At 46.8% G+C, this 22,992-nt stretch overlaps 2 protein-coding genes and 1 pseudogene across 4 annotated transcripts in view; 1 reads left to right on the top strand and 2 right to left on the bottom strand.

Annotated features, from left to right (window-relative positions):
* Positions 1–1,479: 1,479 nt before the first annotated feature.
* Positions 1,480–20,163, bottom strand: LOC145337075 (uncharacterized). The gene is made up of 8 exons (XM_080181823.1): positions 19,795–20,163; positions 19,634–19,745; positions 10,994–11,050; positions 10,827–10,907; positions 7,451–7,471; positions 6,089–6,169; positions 4,460–4,547; positions 1,480–1,627 (listed from the first exon to the last, which is right to left on the bottom strand). Exons 1-8 carry the CDS (start codon positions 20,161–20,163, stop codon positions 1,585–1,587), a joined length of 852 nt encoding a protein of 283 aa, XP_080037949.1. The 3' UTR covers positions 1,480–1,584.
* Positions 16,742–19,795, bottom strand: LOC145337136 (small ribosomal subunit protein bS6m pseudogene; annotated as a pseudogene). The gene is made up of 2 exons (XR_013885314.1): positions 19,576–19,795; positions 16,742–17,284 (listed from the first exon to the last, which is right to left on the bottom strand). The product of XR_013885314.1 is annotated as a small ribosomal subunit protein bS6m pseudogene (transcript).
* The window catches only part of LOC145337135 (RPA-related protein RADX-like), a 45,990-nt gene continuing 42,579 nt past the window's right edge, over positions 19,582–22,992 (top strand). For both annotated transcript variants that reach the window (XM_080181915.1, XM_080181913.1), the window contains exon 1: positions 19,582–20,179. In XM_080181915.1, coding sequence (XP_080038041.1) covers positions 19,582–20,179 — 598 coding nt within the window. The remainder of the gene's footprint in view (positions 20,180–22,992) is intronic.

The following is a 22,992-nucleotide window of genomic DNA, read 5'->3' as shown; positions in this document are numbered from 1 at the left end:
TGATATAGCTCTTGAGGTGAAGGGAATCAAAGGATTATAGGGAGAAAGTGGGATCAGGCTATTGAGTTGGATGACCAGCCATGATCATAATGAATGGCAGATTAGACTCAAAGGGCCAAAAGGCTACTCCTGCCCCTATGTTCTATGGTTCTATGTCCTGTGAGTACATGAGTCCAAAGATGTGCGGGTTAGGTTGATTGGCCACGATAAATTGCCCTTTGTGTCAGGGGGAATCAGGAGGGAAAATATGTGGGGTTACGGGGATAGGACAGTATCGGGGTGGGATTATTGGCGGTGCAGGCTTGATGGGCCAAATGGCCTCCTTCTGCGAAGTAGATTCTATGATCAGTACCGTGGAATCTTTATAAGAGACACAGATATATTGACCTGGAACCAACCACTGTAGAAGCAGGACCAAGTCTGGGACTCAGAGACATTGAACAAAGTCCATCAGGAGGGAATGTGGTCAGTTCACCTTGCTTTGGAGAGTACTCCAAGTCCAAATCGTGAGGTTGGAAACTTTGTAAAGTTTTGATATCTCATGAACACTTGTGTGTATAACAAGGAAGGTCAGAGGTTAGTTACTTTGTGTATAATGAAGTAAGTCAGAGCTTAGTTACTTTGATTTATTATTGTCACATGCATTGGGATACAGTAAAAAGTATTATTTCTTGCACGCTATACAGACAAAACATACCGTTCATTGAGAAGGAAAGGAGTGCAGAACATAGTGTTACAGTCATAGCTAGGGTGTCGAGAAAGATCAACTTAATGCAAGGTAAGTCCATTCAAAAGTCTGACAGCAGCAGGGAAGAAGCTGTTCTTGAGTCAGTTGGTATGTGACCTCAGACTTTTGTATCTTTTTCCCGACGAAAGAAGGTGGAAGAGAGAATGTCCGGGGTGTGGGGGGTCCTTGATTATGCCGGCTGCTTTTCCTGAGGCAGCGGGAAGTGTAGACAGAGTCAATGGATGGGAGACTGGTTTGTGTGATGGATTCGGCTATATCCACGACCTTTTGTAGGTCCTTGTGGTCTTGGGCAGAGCAGGAGCCCATACCAAGCTGTGATTCAACCAGCAAGAATGCTTTCTATGGTGTATCTGTGAAAGTTATGTGTAACAAAGTGTGATGCATTGTGTAATTTTGTGGTAACTTGGAAAAGTATAAGAAGGAGATTTGTAGTGCAATAATTCGAGAGTTTGAGTGCCTTTATCCACAGTGTCGGTGACTTGAGTCGGACAGTAACACCCTACTCAATATATCACACATAAACACTGCCAGTGAACATATTGCATCACTTTATTTATTGTGGACTTACAGTCAGCCCAGTATAACATCAGCAGAAACATATTATCAGGGAATAACGGGTCTAAGGCACAGGGTCTTCACAACGTAAGTGGTGTAAATCCCAGCCCCAGAACTGGGAATCGAGACCATTTCCAAACTCCTCAGAGTGACGAATTGATTTAGTAAAGGTCATTAGGGAGTGTACAGCAGAACAGCATCGAAACCTACTGGTAATTTCTGCTTTCTCCCCGCCACTTGGTTCTGAGGCATGCAGTGTGTGTGAGTAAAAGTCGGCCTCTCTATTCGACCTCTTTATCCACCAGATCCCACAGCCTTCTTGATCTGTAACAGCAGAAAAAGGGATTTTCATTAGGAAATGGAGCACTGGGGGGAGCTGGAAATCTGCAATGGCAACAGGAAAGACTGTAAATTGCTTTGCAGCCCAACTGTGTTGATGTGTGTGTGTGAGAGAGAGAAAAATATTTCAGATTGTGGAATATTGATCAGAAGGAAAGACTGCATTTCTGTAGCACCTTTCATGACTCAGGAAATCTGACAGCCAACGAGGTACCTTTTTTGAGTTCCTGTAATTCCAAAACAGCACCTGCCAGCTTGTGCACAGCAGGAGCCTAATGGTTTTAATGGTTTTTACTGATGTTGATTGTTGAATGGGTTCTGGACCCCAGGATACTGGGGAGAACTTCCTCACTGCCCTTTTTTCTTTAAAGAATGCCATGATATCTTGTACATCCATAGAGAGGGCAGACAGGAGCCTGCGTTTAATACCTCCCTCAAGAAGGCAGTACCTCCAACAGCATGGCACTCCCTCTGTATTGTACCAGGGTTATTCAGCATGGATTGCGAATTCAGGTTTCTGCAGTGACACTCGGCACAGGGTTCAGACTCAGAGGCGAGAGAGTGGAACCGTTGCGCTGGTGATGCGATTCGGGATGAGCAGATTTCTAAACACCTGCAGAACCAGGGAAAAGCTTGGAGGGGGCGCAAGAAAATGACAGAGGGCTGTAACTTAGTATCTCACAGTGACAGGTCCGACACAAGTCAGTCTTTGCGCTGCACTCCATAACCCTTCACAAAGTCAGGACTGGCCAATCATAGTATCTCTATAGTACAGAAGGAGGCCATTTGGCTCATCTAGTCTGTGCCATCAACAATCCCACCAAGGTCCCATTCCCGTAACCCCACAGATTTAACCTGCTAATCCTCCTGACACTAAGGGACAATTTAACATGGCCAATCAACCTAACTCGCATATTTTTGGACTGTGGGAGGAAACCCACACAGACACGGGGAGAACGTGCAGACTCCACACAGACAGTGATCCAAGCCTGAAGTTCAACCAGGTCTCTGGTGCTGTGAGGCAGCGTTGCTAACCACTGGAGCATTGGAGCAAAGTGCTAGATTAGAACACAACAACAAATATACTGATAATTATATCAGAGAGAATTTGCTTTCACTGTGGCGGCTTTAGAGACAGAGATGGATCATAATGTTTGAGAATAATTATTTTTCATTTCATTTTCAATCAATATGATTTTTTAAGCTTAAGTGGAACCACATAGCGTTTTATTAAAAACAGCAACTGTCCCCATCAAACACTCCCAGGACAGGTACAGCACGGGGTTAGATACAGCATAAAGCTCCGTCTACACTGTCCCCCATCAAACACTCCCAGGACAGGTACAGCACAGGGTTAGATACAGAGTAAAGCTCCCCCTCCACTGTCCCCCATCAAACACTCCCAGAACAGGTACAGCACAGGGTTAGATGCAGAGTAAAGCTCCCTCTACACTGTCCCTATCAAACACTCCCAGGACAGGTACAGCACAGGGTTAGATACAGAGTAAAGCTCCCTCTACACTGTCCCCATCAAACACTCCCAGGACAGGCACAGCACGGGGTTAAATACAGAATAAAGCTCCCTCTACACTGACCCCATCAAACACTCCCTGTGGTCACGGGCACCTGGTGGGATTTTAAAATCCTATAATAAATTGGAATTAAAAGCTAAAAAGTTGATAAAACAATGATCGATTGTCATAAGAACCTATCTGGGTTCACAAATTTCCCTTTCGAGAAGGAAATCTGCTGTCCTTACTCGGTCTGGCCTACATGTGACTCTAGAACCACAGCAATGTGGTTGACTCTTAACTGCCCTCTGAAATGGCCAAATGAGACACTCAGTTCAAGGGGCAATTAGGGATGGGTAATGGCCTTGTCTGTGACACCCACATCCTGTGAAATAATATTTTTAAGGTTCATGTGCTTCAGCATTCCAATGTCATTTTATAGTCCAGAAAATTCCTAAACCCGGGATGACTTGGTCCCAAACAATCTTCCCAGTCCAAAGATGTGTAGGTTTGGTAAATTGGCCATATTAAATTGCCCCTTAGTGTCATAAAGTCATACAGCATGGAAACAGGCCCTTCGGCCCAACTTGTCCAGGTCACCCATTTTTTAACCATTAAGCTAATCCCAATTGCCTGCATTTCACCCATATCCCTTTATACCCATCTTATCCATGTAACTCTCTGAACGCTTTTTAAAAAATAAAATTGTACCCGCCTCTACTACTACCTCTGGCAGCTCGTTCTTGACACTCACCACCCTCTGAGTGAAAAAATAGCCCCTTTGAACCGTTTTGCATCACTCCCTTCTGACCTTAAACCTATTTCCCCCTAGTTTTAGACTCTCCTATCTTTGGGAAAACATATTGACTATCTATCTGATCTATGTCCCTCATTATTTTATAGACCTCTATAAGATCATCCCAAAGTCTCCTATGCTGCAAGGGAAAAAAGTCCCAGTCGATCCAGCCTCTCCTTATAATTCAATCCATCAAGTCCCGGTAGCATCCTAGTATCCATTTGTATGTTAGGTGGATTAGTGGGGTAAATGCATGAGGTTATGGGGACAGGGTGGGGTTGGGCCTGGGTAAGATGCTCTGTTAATGGACCGAGTGGCCTCCTTCTGCACTGGAGGGATTCTATGAAGTTAGGCAAACAGATTTGGGGGAAATGGATTAGAAAGTTTGGCCGATAAGATGAAGGGGAGTTTGGAGAGAGCTTTATATAAAGCATGAACACCAGCACAGAGCAGTTGGGCTGAATGGCCTGTCGCTGTGTTATAATTCTCTGGCAATCTTCTTTGACCTACTCGAAAATCAACGTGATGCACCCAATTAAAATGGACCCTGCCGACAAGCCGACAATTAGATAAATGGATTCGTTCAGGTCTAATCTGTCTGGAAGAATAAAACAAAATGTTAGAATCTCACAGTCCAGAAGGAGGCCATTCAGCCCATCGTCCTGGTGAAAGCTCTTTGAAAGAGCTCTCCAATTAGTCCCACTGTCACTCCTCTACCCACCCTTCACCCGTGCTCTCCCTATCTTGGTCTCTGTTGCAGAGTCTGCGCGTTCTCCCTGTGTGTGTGCATGGGTTTCCTCTGGGTGCTCCAGTTTCCTCCCACAGTGCAAAAGATGTGCTGGTTAGGTGCATTGGCTATGCTAAATTCTCCCAAACAAAATGTTGGAATCTTACAGCCCAGCGTAGCGATTTGGGAATTTTCACAGTAACTTCGTTGTGATATTAATAAATAAACTTAAAAACAAGGCCCTAGTGATGGGGTTGGGATGATTTGACTGTGTGAGGGGCTTACAGAGTTGGGCAATTGGAGTCCAGATAGATGGCCAGCTCAGAGGTACTGAAGCCCTCTTTGCTGTCCTTAGGCTGCCTTGTCCCTCCTATCCCACTGCCTTCCTGCCCTGCTACACTCACATCGGCAGCTCCAGCCTAAATCTCAATCTTAGCGGGGGAGGTGGGCTAGAAGGTGAGTTTAGTTTTGCATTTGGGTTACTGGCTGCTCATAGAATCCCTACAGTGCAAAAGGAGGCCATTTGACCCATTGAGCCGATACAGACCACAACCCCAGCAGGCTCTGTCCCTGTAAATGCACGTACACTGAAGGGCAATGTATCATGGCCAATCCACCTAACCTGCACATCTTTGGACTGTGGGAGGAAACTGGAGCACCCAGAGGAAACCCACGCAGACACAGGGAGAACGTGCAATTCCACACAGACAGTGACCCAAACTGGGAATCAAACCTGGGTCCCTGGCATTGTGAGGCAGCAGTGCTATCCGCTGTACCACCGTGCCACCCCAATGCTCTTCTGAGACTTGGGCCTCCAACATTTCTGGTTAGTTTCCTCCTCCCCAGCTGACAACACCAGCTGCCCCGCCCCCTCCTCTCCCACCCCAGCCCCTGTTCAGCTCCTTGTACCTACTGACAGTCTGACCCTAAACAACCCAACCCAGCGCTTTCTCCCCAACACCCACTCCCTCCCAATCCCTGACAGCAGTCTTCCACCTGTCCCCAATCCTGCCGCAGGCTTCCCCCACCCCCCTTCCGCTGAGAGTCCGTCCACATGAGCCCACTCGTCAGAGTCTCTCACCTCGGAACGCTGGCTCCCTCTGGCCAGTCGCCAGGAGAGAGAGAGCTTGCGGAGTTTTACTCAGATGAGGTGTCTCCCCCCCCCCCCTCCTCCATACCCTCCCCCACTCCCCCCACCTCCAGCCCAGTCCCTGACAACCCAGGCCCTTGTTACTTGCTCCGTGTCTGGGGAAACTGCGAATCTGGGTCATGGTGCATTATGAGATGGGGGTGGGGGAGGGTGGGGGTGGGGGAGGGCAAGGTGGGGGGTGGGGGAGGGTGGGGGGTGGGAGAGGGCGAGGTGGGGGGTGCGGGAGGGTGTGAGGAGGGCCGAGGAGGAGGCAGTCACTTACTTGGCCAGCAAGTTTTCAGGCTCCAGCAATTGACCTCTTCCTCCTGACACGTGCTACAGTTTATAACCGTTGTGGAGTATCCTATACAGACACAGACGGAAGCATAAGATCCACAACATGCCAAAGCCACAGGAGGATGATTTATGCACACTCACACATATATAAATATCACAGATACACCCACAGACAGATATACAAAACAGATATGCACACACAGAAATATACTCACACACGTACACACACAGATATATATATACACATACACATAGATAGACACACACACACACACACATTTACAGATATACACTCACACACACAGATATATGCATACATACACAGAGATACATATACACACACATGCGCACACATACAAACACACACTCACACTCATACACACACTGATATACACACACACTGATATGCACACACATACACACTGATATACACACACACTGATATGCACACACATACACACTGATATGCACACACACACACACACACACTCAAACACACACATACACACTCACACTGATATGCACACACACACACTCAAACACACACAAACACACACATGTGCATGCACACCAGACACACACAAGCATTTATCCGCTTTGTAAGTCCTCACCCAATGAATTTTTTGTTGTTGTTTAAATGGAAAGATTAAATGGGAAATGTTAAATGACCAAAGCTTACACAAGGGGACAAAGCTTCCCTTATCACTCAATGAAGGAACAAAGGATCCCAGTAAAGACACTCCAAACAAAGCAGCAATTAAACCTGGGGATATTCATAAACTGTATGATTTACGAGTGGATGATTATAGCATCACTACCCTGCAGAAGGAGGCCATTCGGCCCATCGAGCCTGCACTCACTCTCCAAAAGAGCATCTTACCCAGATCTCCTCCCCATCCCTGTAACCTTTACCACAAATCTTTGGACACTAAGGTGCAATTTAGCATGGCCAATCCACACAACCTGCACATCTTTGGACTGTGGAAGGAAATCGGAGCACCCAGAGGAGACCCATGCAGACACGGGGAGAACACGCAAACTCCACACAGACAGTGACTCAAGCTGGGAATCAAGTCCAAGTCCCTGGTATTCTGAGGCAGCAAAGCTGATTACGGTGCCACCCTAAGTAAACTCAATGAGCAAGTTTTATACCCCTGCCCAGTATTGCTCTCTGTTCCCTCAGAGTAAACCCAGTTCCCCTGCACACACTGAATTCTCTACAGAATTCAGTTTGAGCATTTCTATATGGAGGGGATTCAAACGCATAATCTCCAGACTGCCCATCCCAACTCAGACACATTGTATGCTAACACAAGCTAGTTTTCAAGGGGCTATAGCTTCTACTCACTGCATTTGGGGGCACACATGGCTGCAGAAACAAAAGAAAGAAAAGTTTTATCAGTGACAGCAATTTGCATTTATATAGCACCTATACTGTCAGGAAATGAGACACGGCACTTGCTAAGAACATTACTGGAATGGAACCTGAGTCTGAGGAGATATTAGTTGAGTGGATTAAAAGGCAGAAGGTGAAGGGCTAGTGCCTCACTCTGGCCAGCCCCAGACACTGCACCAGCCCTCGACACTGGATTAGCATCCAATGGTTCAATTGGATCTGTGGACTACGTAGCACATAGAACATTACAGCACATACAGGCCATTTGCCCCTCAATGTTGCGCCAACCTGTGAAACCAATCTAAAGCCCATCTAACCTACACTATTCCAATATCATCCATATGTTTATCCAATGACCATTTAAATGCCCTTAATGTTGGTGAGTCCACTACTGTTGCAGGCAGGGCATTCCGCGCCCTTACTACTCTCTGTGTAAAGAACCTACCTCTGACATCTGTCCTATATCTATCACCCCTCAATTTAAAGCTATGTCCCCTCGTGCTAGCCATCACCATCCGAGGAAAAAGGTTCACACTGTCCCCCCTATTTAATCCTCTGATCATCTTATATGCTGTATTAAGTCACCCCTTAACCTTCTTCTCTCTAATGAAAACAGCCTCAAGTCCCTCAGCCTTTCCTCATAAGACCTTCCCACCATACCAGGCAACATCCTGGTAAATCTCCTATGCACCCTTTCCAATGCTTCCACATCCTTCCTATAATACGGTGACCAGAACTGTATGCAATACTCCAAGTGTGACCGCACCAGAATTTTGTACAGCTGCAACATGACCTCATGGCTGCAAAACTCAATCCCTCTACCAATAAAAGCTAACACACCGTATGCCTTCTTACCAACCTTATCAACCTGGGTGCCAACTTTCAGGGATCTATGTACATGGACACCGAGATCGCTCTGCTTACCCACACTACCAAGTAACTTACCGTTAGCCCAATACTCTGTATTCCTGTTACTCCTTCCAAAGTGAATCACCTCACATTTTTCTGCATTAAACTCCATTTGCCACCTCTCAGCCCAGCTCTGCATCTTATCTATGACCCTCTGTAAGCTGCAACATCCTTCCACACTGTCCACAGTTCCACCGACTTTAGTGTCATCTGCAAATTTACCAACCCATCCTTCTACACCCTCATCCAGGTCATTTATAAAAATGACAAACATCAGTGGCCCCAAAACAGATCCTTGCGGTACACACTAATAACTGAACTCCAAGATGAACATTTCCCATCAACCACCATCCTCTGTTTTCTTGCAGCTAGCCAATTTCTGATATAAACTGCTAAATCACCCTCAATCCCATGCCTTTGTATCTTCTGCAATAGCGTCCTGTGGTGAACCTTATCAAACGATTTGTTGAAATCCATGTACACCTCATCAACTGCTTTGCCCTCATCCACCTCTTTGGTCACCTTCTTAAGGAACTCAATAAGGTTTGTGAGGCATGACCTACCCTTCACAAAACCGTGTTGACTATCCCTAATCAAATTATTCCTTTCCAGTCCAAAGATGTGCAGGTTAGGTTGATTGGCCATGCTATGAAATTGTCCAGGGATGTGTAGAGGGATTAGTGGGTATAATATGTAAGGATATGGGGGTAGGGCCTGAGTGGGATTGTATTTGGTGCAGACTTGAAGGGCCGAAGGACCTCTTTCTGCACTGTAGGGTTCTATGATGATTATAAATCCTATCTCTTATAATCCTTTCCAAAACTTTGCCCACAACAGAAGGTTCATTGGTCTATAGTTACCAGGGTTGTCTCTACTCTCCTTGAACAAGGGGACAACATTTGCTATCCTCCCGTCTTCTGACACTATTCCTATAGACAATGACGACCTAAAGATCAAAGCCAAAGGTCTGCAATCTCCTCTCTAGCCTCCCAGAGATTCCTAGGATAAATCCCATCGCCTCAGGGGACTTATCAATTTCACACTTTCCAGAATTGCTAACACCTCCTCCTCATGAACCTCAATCTCGTCTAGACTAATAGCCTGTATCTCAGGTTTCTCCTCGACAACATTGTTTCTTTCCTGTGTGAATAGTGATGAAAAATATTTATTTAGTGCCTGTCCTATCTCTTCAGACTCCACGCACAACTTCCCACTACTGTCCTTCCCACTACTGTCCTTGACTGGCCCTAATCTTATCCTAGTCATTCTTTTATTCCTGACATACCTAGAAAGCTTTAGCGTTTTCCTTGATCCTACTTGCCAAAGACTTCTCATGTCCCCTTTTAGCTCTCGTTAGCTCTCTCTTTACATCCTTCCTGGCTAACTTGTAACTCTCAAGCACCCTAACTGAGCCTTCACGTCTTATCTTTACATAAGTCTCCTTCTTCCTCTTCACAAGAGATTCAACTTATTTAGTAAACCGTGGTTCCCTTGCTCGACCGCTTCCTCCTTGCCTGACAGGTACATATGTATCAAGGACTCGCAGTTGCTGTTCCTTGAACAAGCTCCACATTTCAATTGTGCCCATCCCCTGCAGTTTCCTTCCACATCCTATGCATCCTAAATCTCACCTAATCACATCATAATTTCCTTTCCCCCAGCTATAACTCTAGCCCTGTGGTATATACCTATCCCTTCCCATCGCTAAACATAACTGAACTGTGGTCACTATCGCCAAAGTACTCACCTATCTCCAAATCTAACACCCGGCCTGGTTCATTACCCAGTACCAAATCCAACGTGGCCACGCCTCTTGTTGGCCTATCTACATACTGTGTCAGGAAACCCTCCTGCACACTATGGGTTCCTCCATCCTATTTCACCCCTACGAAGGAATGGATGGGGATATTTAGCTGTGGGTGCTACCAGATTCTTATCCCCAAAGGTAAAAATATAAGAATCCCTACAGTGCTGAAGAGGCCATTGGGCCCATTGAGTCTCCACCAACTCTCTGACAGAGCATCATACCTAGGCCCTATTACTGTAACCCCAGATATTTATCCAGCTAATCCCTAACTATACATCTTTGGACACTGAGGGGCAATTTAGCATGGCCAGTCCACCTAGCCTGCACATCTTTAGATGGTGGGAGGAAATCAGAGCACCCGGAGGAAACCCACGCAGACATGGGGAGAACGTGCAATCTCCACACAGACAGTGACCCGAGGCTAGAATCAAACCCAGGTCCCTGGTGCTGTGAGGCAACAATGCCAACCACCGTGCCACCCTACAGAAGGCACCTGGCTCCCACCACAGTCACTCTTGTCTAGTGAATATCGTTCTTGCCTCAGTTAGCACCTGGACTCAGTCTTAGGACAATCTTTGCAAAAATACATATTAATAGAAAAGGTCTTCTCACCTTCTTGGGTCAACTTTGGAAGCTTTACCTCGTACAACCAATTCCAAAAGATGGGCAGGTCTGTCAGAGTCTGATTGATCTCTGTGGAGACAGTGGCAGAGATTGTGAAAGTCCTTCTCTAGATTAGTATCTGTGGCATAACATACAGGCAGAAAAATCAAGGCTACCTATTACTCGGAGAACTCGATGCACCTTTTCCGAGATCATGTCCACTGACGCTTCATCTGGGCAGAGAAACAAAGAATATCAGACGTGAAAGCAAAGCCTTTCATTGACAATATGCATGGTTGCGGGCACCACTGGCAAGGCCAATATTTGTTGTCCATCCCCAAATGACCTTGAGGAGCTTGCTCAGCTATTTCTGAGGGACAGTTAAGAATCAATCACATTTGCTGTGGGTCTGGAGTCACGTGTGGGCCAGACTGGGTAAGGACAGCAGATTTCCTTCCCTAAAGTAACAGATTGGTTTTTACCACAATTGAATGGTTTCGCGGTCACCATTATTTGATTTATTATTGTCACATGTACTGGGATACAGTGAAAAGTATTGTTTCTTGCGTGCTATATAGACAAAGCATATCGTTCATAGAGTACATAGGGGAGAAGGAAAGGAGAGAGTGCAGAATGTCGCGTCACAGCCATAGCTAGGGTGTAGAGAAAGATAAGCCTCATATAGGGAGGTCCATTCAAAAGTCTGATGGCAGCAGGGAAGAAGCTGTTCTTGAGGCAGTTGGCACTTGACCTCCGAGACCAACTGAGAATGCCGTAAAATTCCAGCCATTAGCTTTAATTTCTGTGAGACAGGAGATGGTTTACTTTTCGTAGTTTGGATGTCTGTTGTATTACTCTGTGAAGCAGCCTTGTGGGTCTGTGTGAGGGGGAAACTAATTGAGTTAAACAGAAGTCTGCGCAGTTAAGGATATTAGTCTGGGTGCTAAACAGGTGGATTGGTAAGGAGACTTCCCTGGTCATGTGGGGATGTGGTGATTGTGAGAAATATATATGAGTGAAGGAAGGGGAGGAGCATGCGTGGAGGGCGAGAGAGAAAATGTTTTAATTAAGAGGGAGAGCAAACAGTGCTGACACGGACTCAATGGGCCAAATGGTCTCTCTTGTGCTGTTCAATGATTCTATTCCATAACAGATAACCTCACCAAATATAAACTTGTTCAGTTCTGCGTCGGTATGCGTGGTGCAGTTTGTTGTCCCTGTCATTTCCTTGTACTCAGCACACAGCCTCTCAAATCTATCCCTTATCATTTTATGCGGAAAAGCACACAACATGCAGCTTTCGGCCTTCAAGGCCAGAGCCAGACAGAGAGCCGTCACCATTACAGTGCTGGCCAATTTCCTCATTGCCAGGCTGGTGTCAGTTGTATGTCTTTGAATTAGACCTGTTAGCTTGGATTTTAGTGGGTGCCTGGCAATGTTCTACGTTTCTACGCTGTCGTCGGGTGGCGAATGAGCCAACAATGTCAGTAATTCCAAATCTCTCAGCTGTCTCACTTGTGATTCCAGAGGGCCCTTTAGAATCGCCACTTCCCTTGCAGGATTTCAAAACTGAGGATACGATGACTTGTCATGTGAACCTCAAGGTTCTAGCAAATATTTGAGAGTTGGGCAACTGGTGTCACATTGTACTTTAGCATTACAGAACCACCCTCCATACATTGTGTCTTGTGATACGGGATCCCTGTAGTGTTAAGTTCTGGTCAGTGACTGGAGCTTGGCTGAAAAATCATGGAATCCCTACAGTGCAGAGGAGGACATTCGGCCCATCGAGCCTACATTGACAAAAATATCACCCAGGCCCTTTCCCCGTAACCCCATATATTTACCCGCTGGTTCCTCATGACATCAGAGATTAATCCATCTAACCTGTACATCTTTGGACACTAAGAGGCAATTTAGCACAGCCAATACCCCTAACCAGCACATCTTTGGACACTAAGGGGCAATTTAGCATTGCCAATCCACCTAACCTGCACATCTTTAGACACTCAGGGACAATTTAGCATAGCCAATCCCTCCAGCCTGCACATCTTTGGACACTATGGGACAATTTAGTATGGCCACTCCACCTAACCTGCACATCTTTGGACACTAAGGGGCAATTTAGCATGGTTAACCCCCCTAGCCTACACATCTTTGGACACTAAAAGGCAATTTAGCATGGCCAATCCACCTAACTGCCCATCTTTGAAAACTAAGAGTTACTTTAGCATTGCCAGTCCACCTAACCTGAACATCTTTGGACACTAAGAGGCAATTTAGCATGGCCAATCCACCTAACCTGCACATCTTTGGACTCTAAGGGGCAATTTAGCATGGCCAATCCACCTAACCTGCACATCTTTGGACTCTAAGGGGCAATTTAGCATGGCCAATCCACTTAACCCACACATCTTTGAAGAATGGCAGGAAACTGGTGCACCCAGAGGAGAACTGCGCAGACACCGGGGAGAACGTGCAAACTCCACACAGTCACACAAGGCCAGAATCGAACCCGGGTTCCTGGCGCTGTGAAGCAGTACTGTGAGCTAACCACTGTGCGACCATGCCATCCAATCTAAAAAAAAGACAAGATTTGTATCCTTCCCAACCTTGGATCAGCCCAGAACATTTCACAAAGTGCTTTCACAACTTAGCCACTGTTATAATGTAGGAAAATTGGGCAGCCAATCTGTGCACAGAAAGCTCTCACAGGAAGAAACGCAGCATGATCAATGGTTGGATAATGTTTTCAGCTGGCTCGGGGAGGTGTGGGGGGAGTGGGTAGGCAGGAAGACAAGATGAAAAGCAAGATTACAGATAGGGAAAAGTAATATAAAGTAATAAGTTACTTTAAAATAAGTAAAATAAAAGTAATAAAGCAATAAAAATAAAAATGCACCCCTCCCCAAAGAGCTCAACGCACCCTCTGCCTATTTTGAGCAAGAGGTAAGTGAGAGCGTGCTTTCCTCCCGGGAAGCCTCGGGTGAAACAGTATCCAAGGTCACCATTATAGATGTCAGAGCAGCCTTCTTGAAAGTCAACCCATGGAAAGCGACTGGCCTGGATCAGGTACACGGACAAGCACTCAGATGCTGTGTGGACCAGCTGGTGGGAGTATTCACAGACATCTTCAACCTCTCTTTACACCAATCTGAGGTCTCTATCTGCTTTAAGAAGACCACCATCATCCTGGTGCCAAAGAAATGCCAGTCAGTGTGCCTTAATGACTATCGGCTGGTGGCTCTGACATCCATCATGATGAAATGCTTCAAAGGGTTAGTCATGGCACGAATCGATTCCAGTCTCCCAGATTGCCTGAATCCACTGCAGTTCACCTATTGCCGCAACAGGTCACAGCAGACGCCATCTCCCTGGCCTTGCACTTAACCCTAGAACACCTGGATAACAAGGGCACCTACGTCAGATTCCTATTTATTTTCTACAGCTGTGCGGTCAAATTCCCCTCCAACTCGATTTTCAAGTTTCCTGACGACACCACTGTAGCGGCTCGAATCTCAAACAATGAGAAGACAGAGTACAGGAATGAGATAGAGAATCCGGTGAACTGGTGCAACAACGATAACCTCTCCCTCAATGTTAAAAAAATGAAGGAAATTGTCATTGACTTCAGGAAGTGTAAAGGAGAACATACCCCTATGTCAATAGGGACGAAGTAGAAAGGGTCGAGAGCTTCAAGTTTTTAGGTTTCCAAATCACCAACAATCTGTCCTGGTTCCCCCCATTCTGACACTATAGTTAAGAAAGCTTGTCAAAGCCTCTACTTTCTCAGACTAAGGAAATTTGGCATGTCCGCTATGACTCTCACCAACGTTTACAAATGCACCATAGAAAGCATTCTTTCTGGTTGTAACACATCTTGGTGTGGCTCCTGCTCTATCCAAGACTGCAAGAAACTACAAAGGGTCATGAACGAAGCCCAGTCCATCACTCAAACCAGTCTCCCATCCATTGACTCTGTCTACACTTCCAGCTGCCTCAGAAAAGCAGCCAACAGAATTAAGGAACCTGTGCACTCCAGATATACTCTCTTTCACCTTCTTCTGTTGGGAAAAAGACATAAAAGTCTGAGGTCACGTACCAACCGACTCAAGAACAGTTTCTTCTCTGCTGCCATCAGACTTTTGAATGGACCTACCTCGCATTAAGTTGATCTTCTCTACACCCTAACTATGACGACTGTAACACTACATTCTGCATCCTCTCCTTTCCTTCTCTATGAATGGTATACTTTGTCCGTACAGCGTGCAAGAAACAATACTTTTCACTGTATCCCAATACATGTGACAATAATAAATCAAATCAAAAGTGGATAAGATGTAAATAAGAAATGAAATAAAATAAATGGAAATGGATGAAAGAGCAAGTTGATGTTCTGAAGTTGCTGAACTCAGTCTAGGAAGACTATAAAGTGCCCAATTGTAAGATGAGGTGCTGTTCCTCCAGTTTTAGTTGGGCTTCACAAGAAAATTGCAAAAGGACAAGGATAGAGTGGAGTGTTGGAGTGGCAAGCGATAGGAAGGCTTGGGTCCTGCTTATAGTCACAGCAAAGTTTTGCAAAGTGGTCACCAAATTTACGATTCAAACACGAAAATCTGTGGGGTGGAACTTGGGAGCGACACAGTGGCATTGCTGCTGCACAGTACCAGGGGCTTGGGTTCGATTCCTGACTTGGGGGTCACTGTCTGTGAGGAGTCTGCATGTTCTCCTCGTGTCTGCATGAGTTTCCTCTGGGTGCTTCGATTTCCTCCCAGTCTGAAAGACCTGCTGGTTAGGTGCACTGGCTATGCTAAATTCTCCCTCAGTGTACCCCAGAATCCCAACAGGGCAGAAACAGGCCATTCAGCCCATCAGGTCTGCACTGATCCTCCAAGGGATCATCTTACACAGTCCCCATCCACATAACCCCACACATTTACCTTGCTAATTTCCTACCTTACTCAGCTCTAGACACTAAGGAAAATTTAGCATGGCTAATCCACCTAATCTGCACATCTTTGGAGTGTGTGAGGAAACCGGAGTACCTGGGGAGAACCCACGCAGGCATGGTGAGAATACGCAAACTCTACACAGTCATCCAAAGCTGAAATTGAACCCATGACCTGAGTCCTATTAGGCAACTGTGCTGCCCTTAGTCTTCTGTATTTGAGGGAATACCAGCCTAGACTGTGCAGCCTGTCCTTAGAATTAAGGCCTTTAACCCCATTACCATTCTGGTGAATCCACACATGCAACCACTCCCCACCCTGCCTGAGGCCAGTGTTGCCTTCTCAAGGTGAAGAACCTCGTTACTGCAGAGTTTTAATCTGTATGCCTGAATAGGCGCCAGAGTGTGGCGACTTGGGGATTTAATTGCAGTGTTAATGTAAGCCTACTTATGACACTAATAAATAAAATAAAAATGGATAAAGAGTACTCAGTCTCTGAAAATAAGCACGCAGGTACAGCAGGCAGTAAAGAAGACAAATGGTATGTTGGCCTTCATAGTGAGAGGATTTGAGTACAGGGATAGGGATGTTTTGCTGCAATTGTGCAGGGCATTTGTGAGACCACACCTACAGTATTGTGTGCAGTTTTGGTCGCTTTATCTCAGGAAGGATGTCCTTGCTATAGAGGAAGTGCAGCAAAGGTTTACCAGGCTGATTCCTGGGATGGCAGGTCTATCAGATGAGGAGAGACTAAGTCAGTTAGGATTGTATTCACTGGAGTTTAGAAGAGGGGATCTCATGGAAATTTATAAAATTCTAACAGGATTAGACAGGGTAGATTCAGAAAGAATGTTCCTGATGGTCACAGTTTGAGGATAAGGAGTAAACCTTTTAGGACTGAGATGACGAGAAATTTCTTCACCCAGAGGGTGGTGAACATGTGGAATTCACTACCACAAAGTCATTTTTTTCCCCAAAACTTTTCCCCTTTAATGAAGTTACAGCTTTCAATACAGAATATATGGACATACATTCTTTTAAATAGTTAATTGACTTATGACATGATATCACTTCTTTCTAGAATGCAGTTTTGCTTTGCAGTTGGATTGGGTCATTCCTGTGCAGGTTTCATTGGTCTCTGGGGCATGGTGTTTGAATATCGAAGTTCGGATTACATCTACGTCACGTCCTAACTGATCCAACACAGTTGGGATAATGGTGGAAGGGGCGTCAAAATCCACTAAGAAATATCCGGCGCTGGTGTGCTGCAGATTGTGTTTGGACATTTTATATGGCAGGCTCCGCTCTCCCAAGCTCTCCAGGTTCCTCACCACCGCTCTCTGCTTCAGTAATGCCTCCACCGTGCGACGTACGGCAGCAACTTTCTCTGTCCGCTGCATGGCTTTCAGAATCAATGTGAGCTCATATCTGGGCATGTTGTTATAGTCGCTCGGCGCTGATTCTCCCACGTGTTCTTTTATAAGTGGATTCAGCTTCCTGTTGTCCTTGCCTCTGAAACTAGGAAAGAGACCAGTCAGCCTATTGAGCCTGCACCGACAACAGTCCTACCCAGGCCCTACCCTTGTGACCTTATGTATTTACCCTACTAGTCCCCCTGACACCAAGGGACACTTTAGCATGGCCAATCCACCTAACCTGCACAGCTTTCGAGAGCACAAATTGTTTCTGGCGCACCAAGCCCTGGATTATTAATATGTATCAGGAAAAGCAAAGGCCTCAAGAAATACCCGCATCCAGTCGCTGCCACTCAGCTGGACCCAGCTGAGGCCAAAAGGTTGTGTGATTTCAAGAAGAAATTAGGCATCGGTCTTGAGGCTAAAGAGATCGAGCGATTGTGAGGGGAAGACTGGATCAGGATATCGAATTTGATGATCAGCCATGATCATAATGAATGGCGGAGCAGGCTAGAAGGGCCGAACAGCCTCCTCCTGCTTCTAGTTTCAATGGCTGAGCTTAACCATAGAAATCATACAAACCCTAAGTGCAGAAAGAGGCCATTTGGCTCATCGAGACTACACCAACCACAATTCCACCCAGATCCTACCCCCATATCCCTACATATTTACCTGCTAGTCCCTCTAACCTACGCATCTCATGACACTAAGGGGCAATTTTAGCATGGCCAATCAACCTAGTAATAAGTCTGACAACACAAGGTTTAAGTCCAACCGATTTATTTGATAGTAAACTCACTAGCTTTCGAGGGGTTTCCCTCTTCTTCAGGTGAATAGAGAGTTCTGGCCTCAGACAGAGCATATAAAGCACAGACAGTTTACAGATTACTGATTTGAATGCAAATCTTTACACCTAACCTGCTGTTCAAGTCCTAAAGTGGCCGACAATGTGTGTGGAAGGAGCACTGATCACAGGTTAAAGAGATGTGTATTGTCTCCAGCCAGTACAGTAAGTGAGGTTTTGCAAACCCAGGCATGTCATGTGGGTTACAGATAGTGCGACATGAACCCAAGATCCCTGTTGAGACCATCTTCATGTGTGCGGAACTTGGCTATCAGTCTCTGTTCAGCAACTCTGTACTGTCGTGTGTCGTGAAGGCCGCCTTGGAGAACGTTTACCCGAAGGTCAGAGGCTGAATTCCCGTGACCACTGAAGTGTTCGCCAACAGGAAGGGAACAGTCTTGCCTGGTGATTGTCGAGCGATGTTCATTCATCCGTTGTCGTAGCGTCTGTATGGTCTCCCCAATGTACCATGCTTCGGGACATCCTTTCTTGTAACGTAGCAGGTAGACAATGTTGGCCGAGTTGCAAGAGTATTTACCGTGTGCCTGGTGGATGGTATTCTCACATGTGATGATGGTATCCATGTCTATGATCCGGCATGTCTTGCAGAGGTTGCTGTGGCAAGGTTGTGTGGTATTGTGGTCACTGTTCTCCTGAAGGCTGGGTAGTTTGCTGCGAACAATGGTCTGTTTCAGGATGCGTGGTTATCTGAAGGTAAGAAGTGGGGGTGTGGGGATGGCCCTGGCGAGATGTTCGTCTTCATCAATGATATGTTGAAGACTCCGGAGAAGATGTCGTAGCTTCTCCGCTCCAGGGAGGTACTGGATGACCAAGGGTACTCTGTCCACTGTGTCTCGTATTTGTCTTCTGACGAGATCAGTGCGGTTTTTCACTGTGGCGCATCAGAACCGTCAATCAACCTAAGCCACACATCTTTGGAGTATGGGAAGAAACTGGAGCACCTGGAGGAAACCCATGCAGACATGAGGAGAATGTGCAAACTCCACACAGACAGTGACCCAAGCCAGGAATCGAATCCAGGTCCCTGGAGCTGTGAAGAAGCAGCAGGTCTAACCACTGTGCTACCTTGAATGGACGATAAGTCCATTATGGACAATATGCGGCCAACCTTGGCCCCCTTCTGATCTCATTATGTCACTCAAAGGGTGGTGAATCTCTGGAATTTCTGCCCGTTGAAGTGGTGGAGGCTGCCTCACTCAATATATTTAAGACACGGGTTGATAGGTTTTTGATAGGCAAGGGGATTAAGGGTTATGGGGAGAGGGCAGGAATTTGGAACTGAGCCACGACAGATCAGCCATGATCTTATTGAATGGCGGGGCAGGCTCGAAGGGCTAGATGGCCTACTCCTGCTCCTATTTCTTATGTTCTCATATTATTTCATCACCATGCCCCACCCATCTTGCGACGCCATCACGTCGCCCCGTTGTGACGTCACCACGCCCTTCCGACTCCATCGTCACCGCCATTATGCCCGCGTACAACGCGATGACGCAATGCCGCCACTGAGCTTGCCGGCTTCAACCTGCACCAAGATGGCGGCGAAAGCGGGCTGCTGCGCTTTCCGAGCGATGTTTCCCGGCTTACCGGCCGGCTGCGGGCTCGTCAGTTGGCCACCAGCCTGCCCGGCGGCGATCTTCGTGCTGTCGGTGGAGCGATACCCGCGAGACCCGGGTAGCGGCGGCGGCCTGCTGGAGGCCTCAGGCGGTGGCGGAGGCGGAGATTTATACGACGTGGGCTTGTCGGACGGTCACTGCCGCCTGCGGGCCGTCCTCCACCCGGCCCTCAACCCGCTGGTCCGCCGCAACCGGCTGCGCTGCGGCTCCGAGCTGCGGGAGGTGCGCCTCGGCCTCGACTACGACGAGCGGCGGCTGGGCGGCGCCCGGCGGGTCTTCGTCCTGCTGGAGGCCCGGGTAGTTTCCCCAGGCAACGGCGCCGCCGCGCCCCCTGCGGCTGGGATGGTGAAAGTGCAGAAGCTGCTGGTCTTCGGCGAGGGGGAGGAAGCAGCCCAGGGGCCAGAGCTGCCCATCAGAGCCAAGAGGCGGTACTACCTGCCTCTGTGGGACAGTGCCAACTACTATGGGGAAGCCTGGCACCAACGCCCTCCTGAACACCATGCACAGTCATTAGAAGGTGAATTGCACCACCAGAGTCCCTCCTTAGGGACGTCCAAATTTCCAGCCAAGTTGCTAATGTCCAGTTGACACCCACTGGGTGACTTCGCTTGGCATAACCCCGATGGGTGCAGTTTGTTGGGCGCTCAGAAGATGAGGAGGGTGCCTGAAAGGGTTGGCTGAAAAAGCATCAAAGTAGATAAGCCCCCAGAGCTCAATGGTGGCACAGTGGCTTGCACTTCAGCCTCGCAGCGCCAGGGACCTGGGTTCGATTCCCGGCCTCAGGTCACTGTCTATATGGAGTTTGCACGTTCTCCCCGTGTTTGCATGGGTTTCCTCTGGGTGCTCCAGTTTCCTTCCACACTCTAAAGATATGGGGGTTAGGTGGATTAGCCACAGAAAGTTGCTCCTTCACGTCGGGGAACTAGATAGGGTAAATGCATGGGGTTATATGGATAGTGTGGGATTGTGGTTGGGGCGGAACTGATGGGCCAAATGGCCCCTTCTGCTCTATAAAATTCTATTGGATCTACCACAGAATACTGAGGGAGGCAAGGGTGGAATTTGCTGGAGCCTTGATAGAAATCTTTGTATCCTCATTGGCTCCAGGTGAAGTTTCAGATGACTGGAGAATAGACAGTGTTGTTCCATTGTTTACGAAAGGCAAGAGGTATAATCCAGGAAATAAGCTGGTGAGCATTACGTCAGTGGTAGGGAAATTATTGGAAAAGATTCTTAGGGACAGGATTTGCTTTCATTTGGAAACAAATGGATTTATTATTGATAGACAGCATGGTTTTGTGAAGGAGAGGTTTTTCCTCACTAACTTGATCGAGTTTTTTGAGGAAAGCAACGAAGATGATAGATGAGGGAAAGGCAGTGGATGCTGTACACGTGGACTTCAGTGAAGCCTTTGACAAGGTACCTCATTGTAGACTGGTACGAAAGGTGAAGTCACATGAGATCAGAGGAGTGCTGGCAAGATGGATACAGAACTGGTTTGGGCATAAAAGACAGAGGGTAGTTGTAGAGGGGTGATTTTCTGAATGGAAGGCTGTGACTAGTGTTCCACAGGGATCAGTTTTGGGACCTTTGCTCTTCGTAGTATATATAAATGATTTGGACGAAAATGTAGCTTGTCTGATTAGTAAGTTTGCAGACAACAGAAAAACTGATGGAGTTGCAGATAGTGAAGAAGATTGTCAGAGGATACATCAAGATATAGACTGGTTGGACATTTGGGCAGAGAATTGGCAGATAGAGTTTAATCCGGACAAATGTGAGGTCGTCCAATGCATGTAAGAATTATAAGGTAAATGGTAGGAGTATTGACAGGCAGAGAGATCTATGCATACATGTCTACTGATCACTGAAAGTGACAATGCAGATGGATAAGGTAGTCAAAAAGACATATGGCATACTTGCCTTCACTGGTCGGGACATTGAGAATAAAAATTGGCAGCTCATGCTGCAGCTTAACAGAAACTTAGTTAGGCTTCATTTGGAATATTGTGTAAAATTTTGGTTGCCACACTACCAGAAGAATGTGAATGCTTTGGATAGGTTAACCAGGATGTTGCCTGGTTTGGAGGGTATTAGCTGGGAGGAGATGTTGGAGAAACTTGGTTTGTTCTCCCTGGAACTATGGGGGTTGAGGGGTGACCTGATGGAGGTTTACAAGATTATTAATGACATGGACAGGGTGAGTAGTCAGATTCTCTTTGCTAGGATAGAAAGTCAAGAACTGGGGGACATAGGTTTAAGTTGTGTGAGGAAAAGTTTAGAAGAGGTGTGTGCAAAGCAAGTTTTTTTTTACACAGAAGGTGGTGAATGTCTGGAATGCACTGCCCAGGGAGGTGGTGGGAGCAGGTACGATAGCAGCATTTAAGGGGCATCTAGACGAACACGTGAATAGGATGGGAATGGAAGGATACGGACTCTTAAGTGCATACGGTTTTAGTTTAGGCAAGCATCATGGTCGGTGCAGGCTTGGAGGGCCAAAGGACCTGTTCCTGTGCCATACGATTCTTTGTTCTTTGAACTGCAGTTGCCTGGCCGTCAGTCTGTGGCCAGGAAGCTCCCAGAAACAGCAATGACAACCTTTACAGAGATGAGAGGTCACATGACATCAGGTTATGGTCCAACAGTTTTATTTGAAATCACAAGCTTCTGGCTGGAGTGCTGCTTCTGCGTCAGATGGTGTGACCTCTCATCTTGTGCACCCCAGTCCATTTAGTATCTCCACATTCCTAATCTTTACATAGATATCATAGAATCCCTACAGTGCAGAAAGAAGCCATGGAGCCTGCACTGACAGCAATCCCACCCAGGTCCTATCCCCAACACTAAAGGGGCACTTTACCATGGCCAATCAACCTAGCCCATACATCTTTAGATTGTGAGGTAACCGCTGTACCCAGAAGAGACCAATGCCTCTCAGCACCAGGGAGTTTGCACATTCCCTTGTCTGCGTGGATTTTCTCTAGGTTCTCCGGTTTCCTCCCAAACTCCAAAGATGTGTGGATTGGCCATGCTAAATTGTACCTTAGTGTCCAAAGATGTGCAGGTTAGGTGGATTGGCTGTCCTAAATTTCCCTTTTAGAGTCCTAAGATGTGTAGGTTAATGGGATTATCTATGGTAAATGTGTAGGGTTACAGAGATAGGGCAGGGGAGAGGGCCAGAGTAAAGATACTCTGTCAGAGACTTGGTGCAGATTCAGTGGGCCGAATGGCCTCTTTCTGCACCACGGGGATTCTGTGATCTTGAGATAGTGTGTGTGGGCTAAACATTGGGCCATGCAAAATTGTAGCAGAGGCAGGCCACTCGCCCTT

The sequence above is a fragment of the Carcharhinus amblyrhynchos genome, unplaced genomic scaffold (assembly GCF_965287045.1).
Source record: "Carcharhinus amblyrhynchos unplaced genomic scaffold, sCarAmb.v2.hapA scaffold_43, whole genome shotgun sequence".
Classification (NCBI taxonomy): domain Eukaryota; kingdom Metazoa; phylum Chordata; class Chondrichthyes; order Carcharhiniformes; family Carcharhinidae; genus Carcharhinus; species Carcharhinus amblyrhynchos.
The sequence above is the reverse complement of the archived record's forward strand: the minus strand, read 5'-3'. Positions and strand labels throughout refer to the sequence as shown.

Coding starts and splice junctions, on each gene's coding strand:
- LOC145337075 (XM_080181823.1), bottom strand. CDS start 20,163: ATGGTGTTCAGGAGGGCGTTGGTGCCAGGCTTCCCCATAGTAGTTGGC. Junction 7,472..10,826: donor TCCAAAGTTGACCCAAGAAG/GTGAGAAGACCT, acceptor TTGTTTCTGCAG/CCATGTGTGCCCCCAAATGC. Junction 1,628..4,459: donor TGCATCACGTTGATTTTCGA/GTAGGTCAAAGA, acceptor CTGCTGTTACAG/ATCAAGAAGGCTGTGGGATC.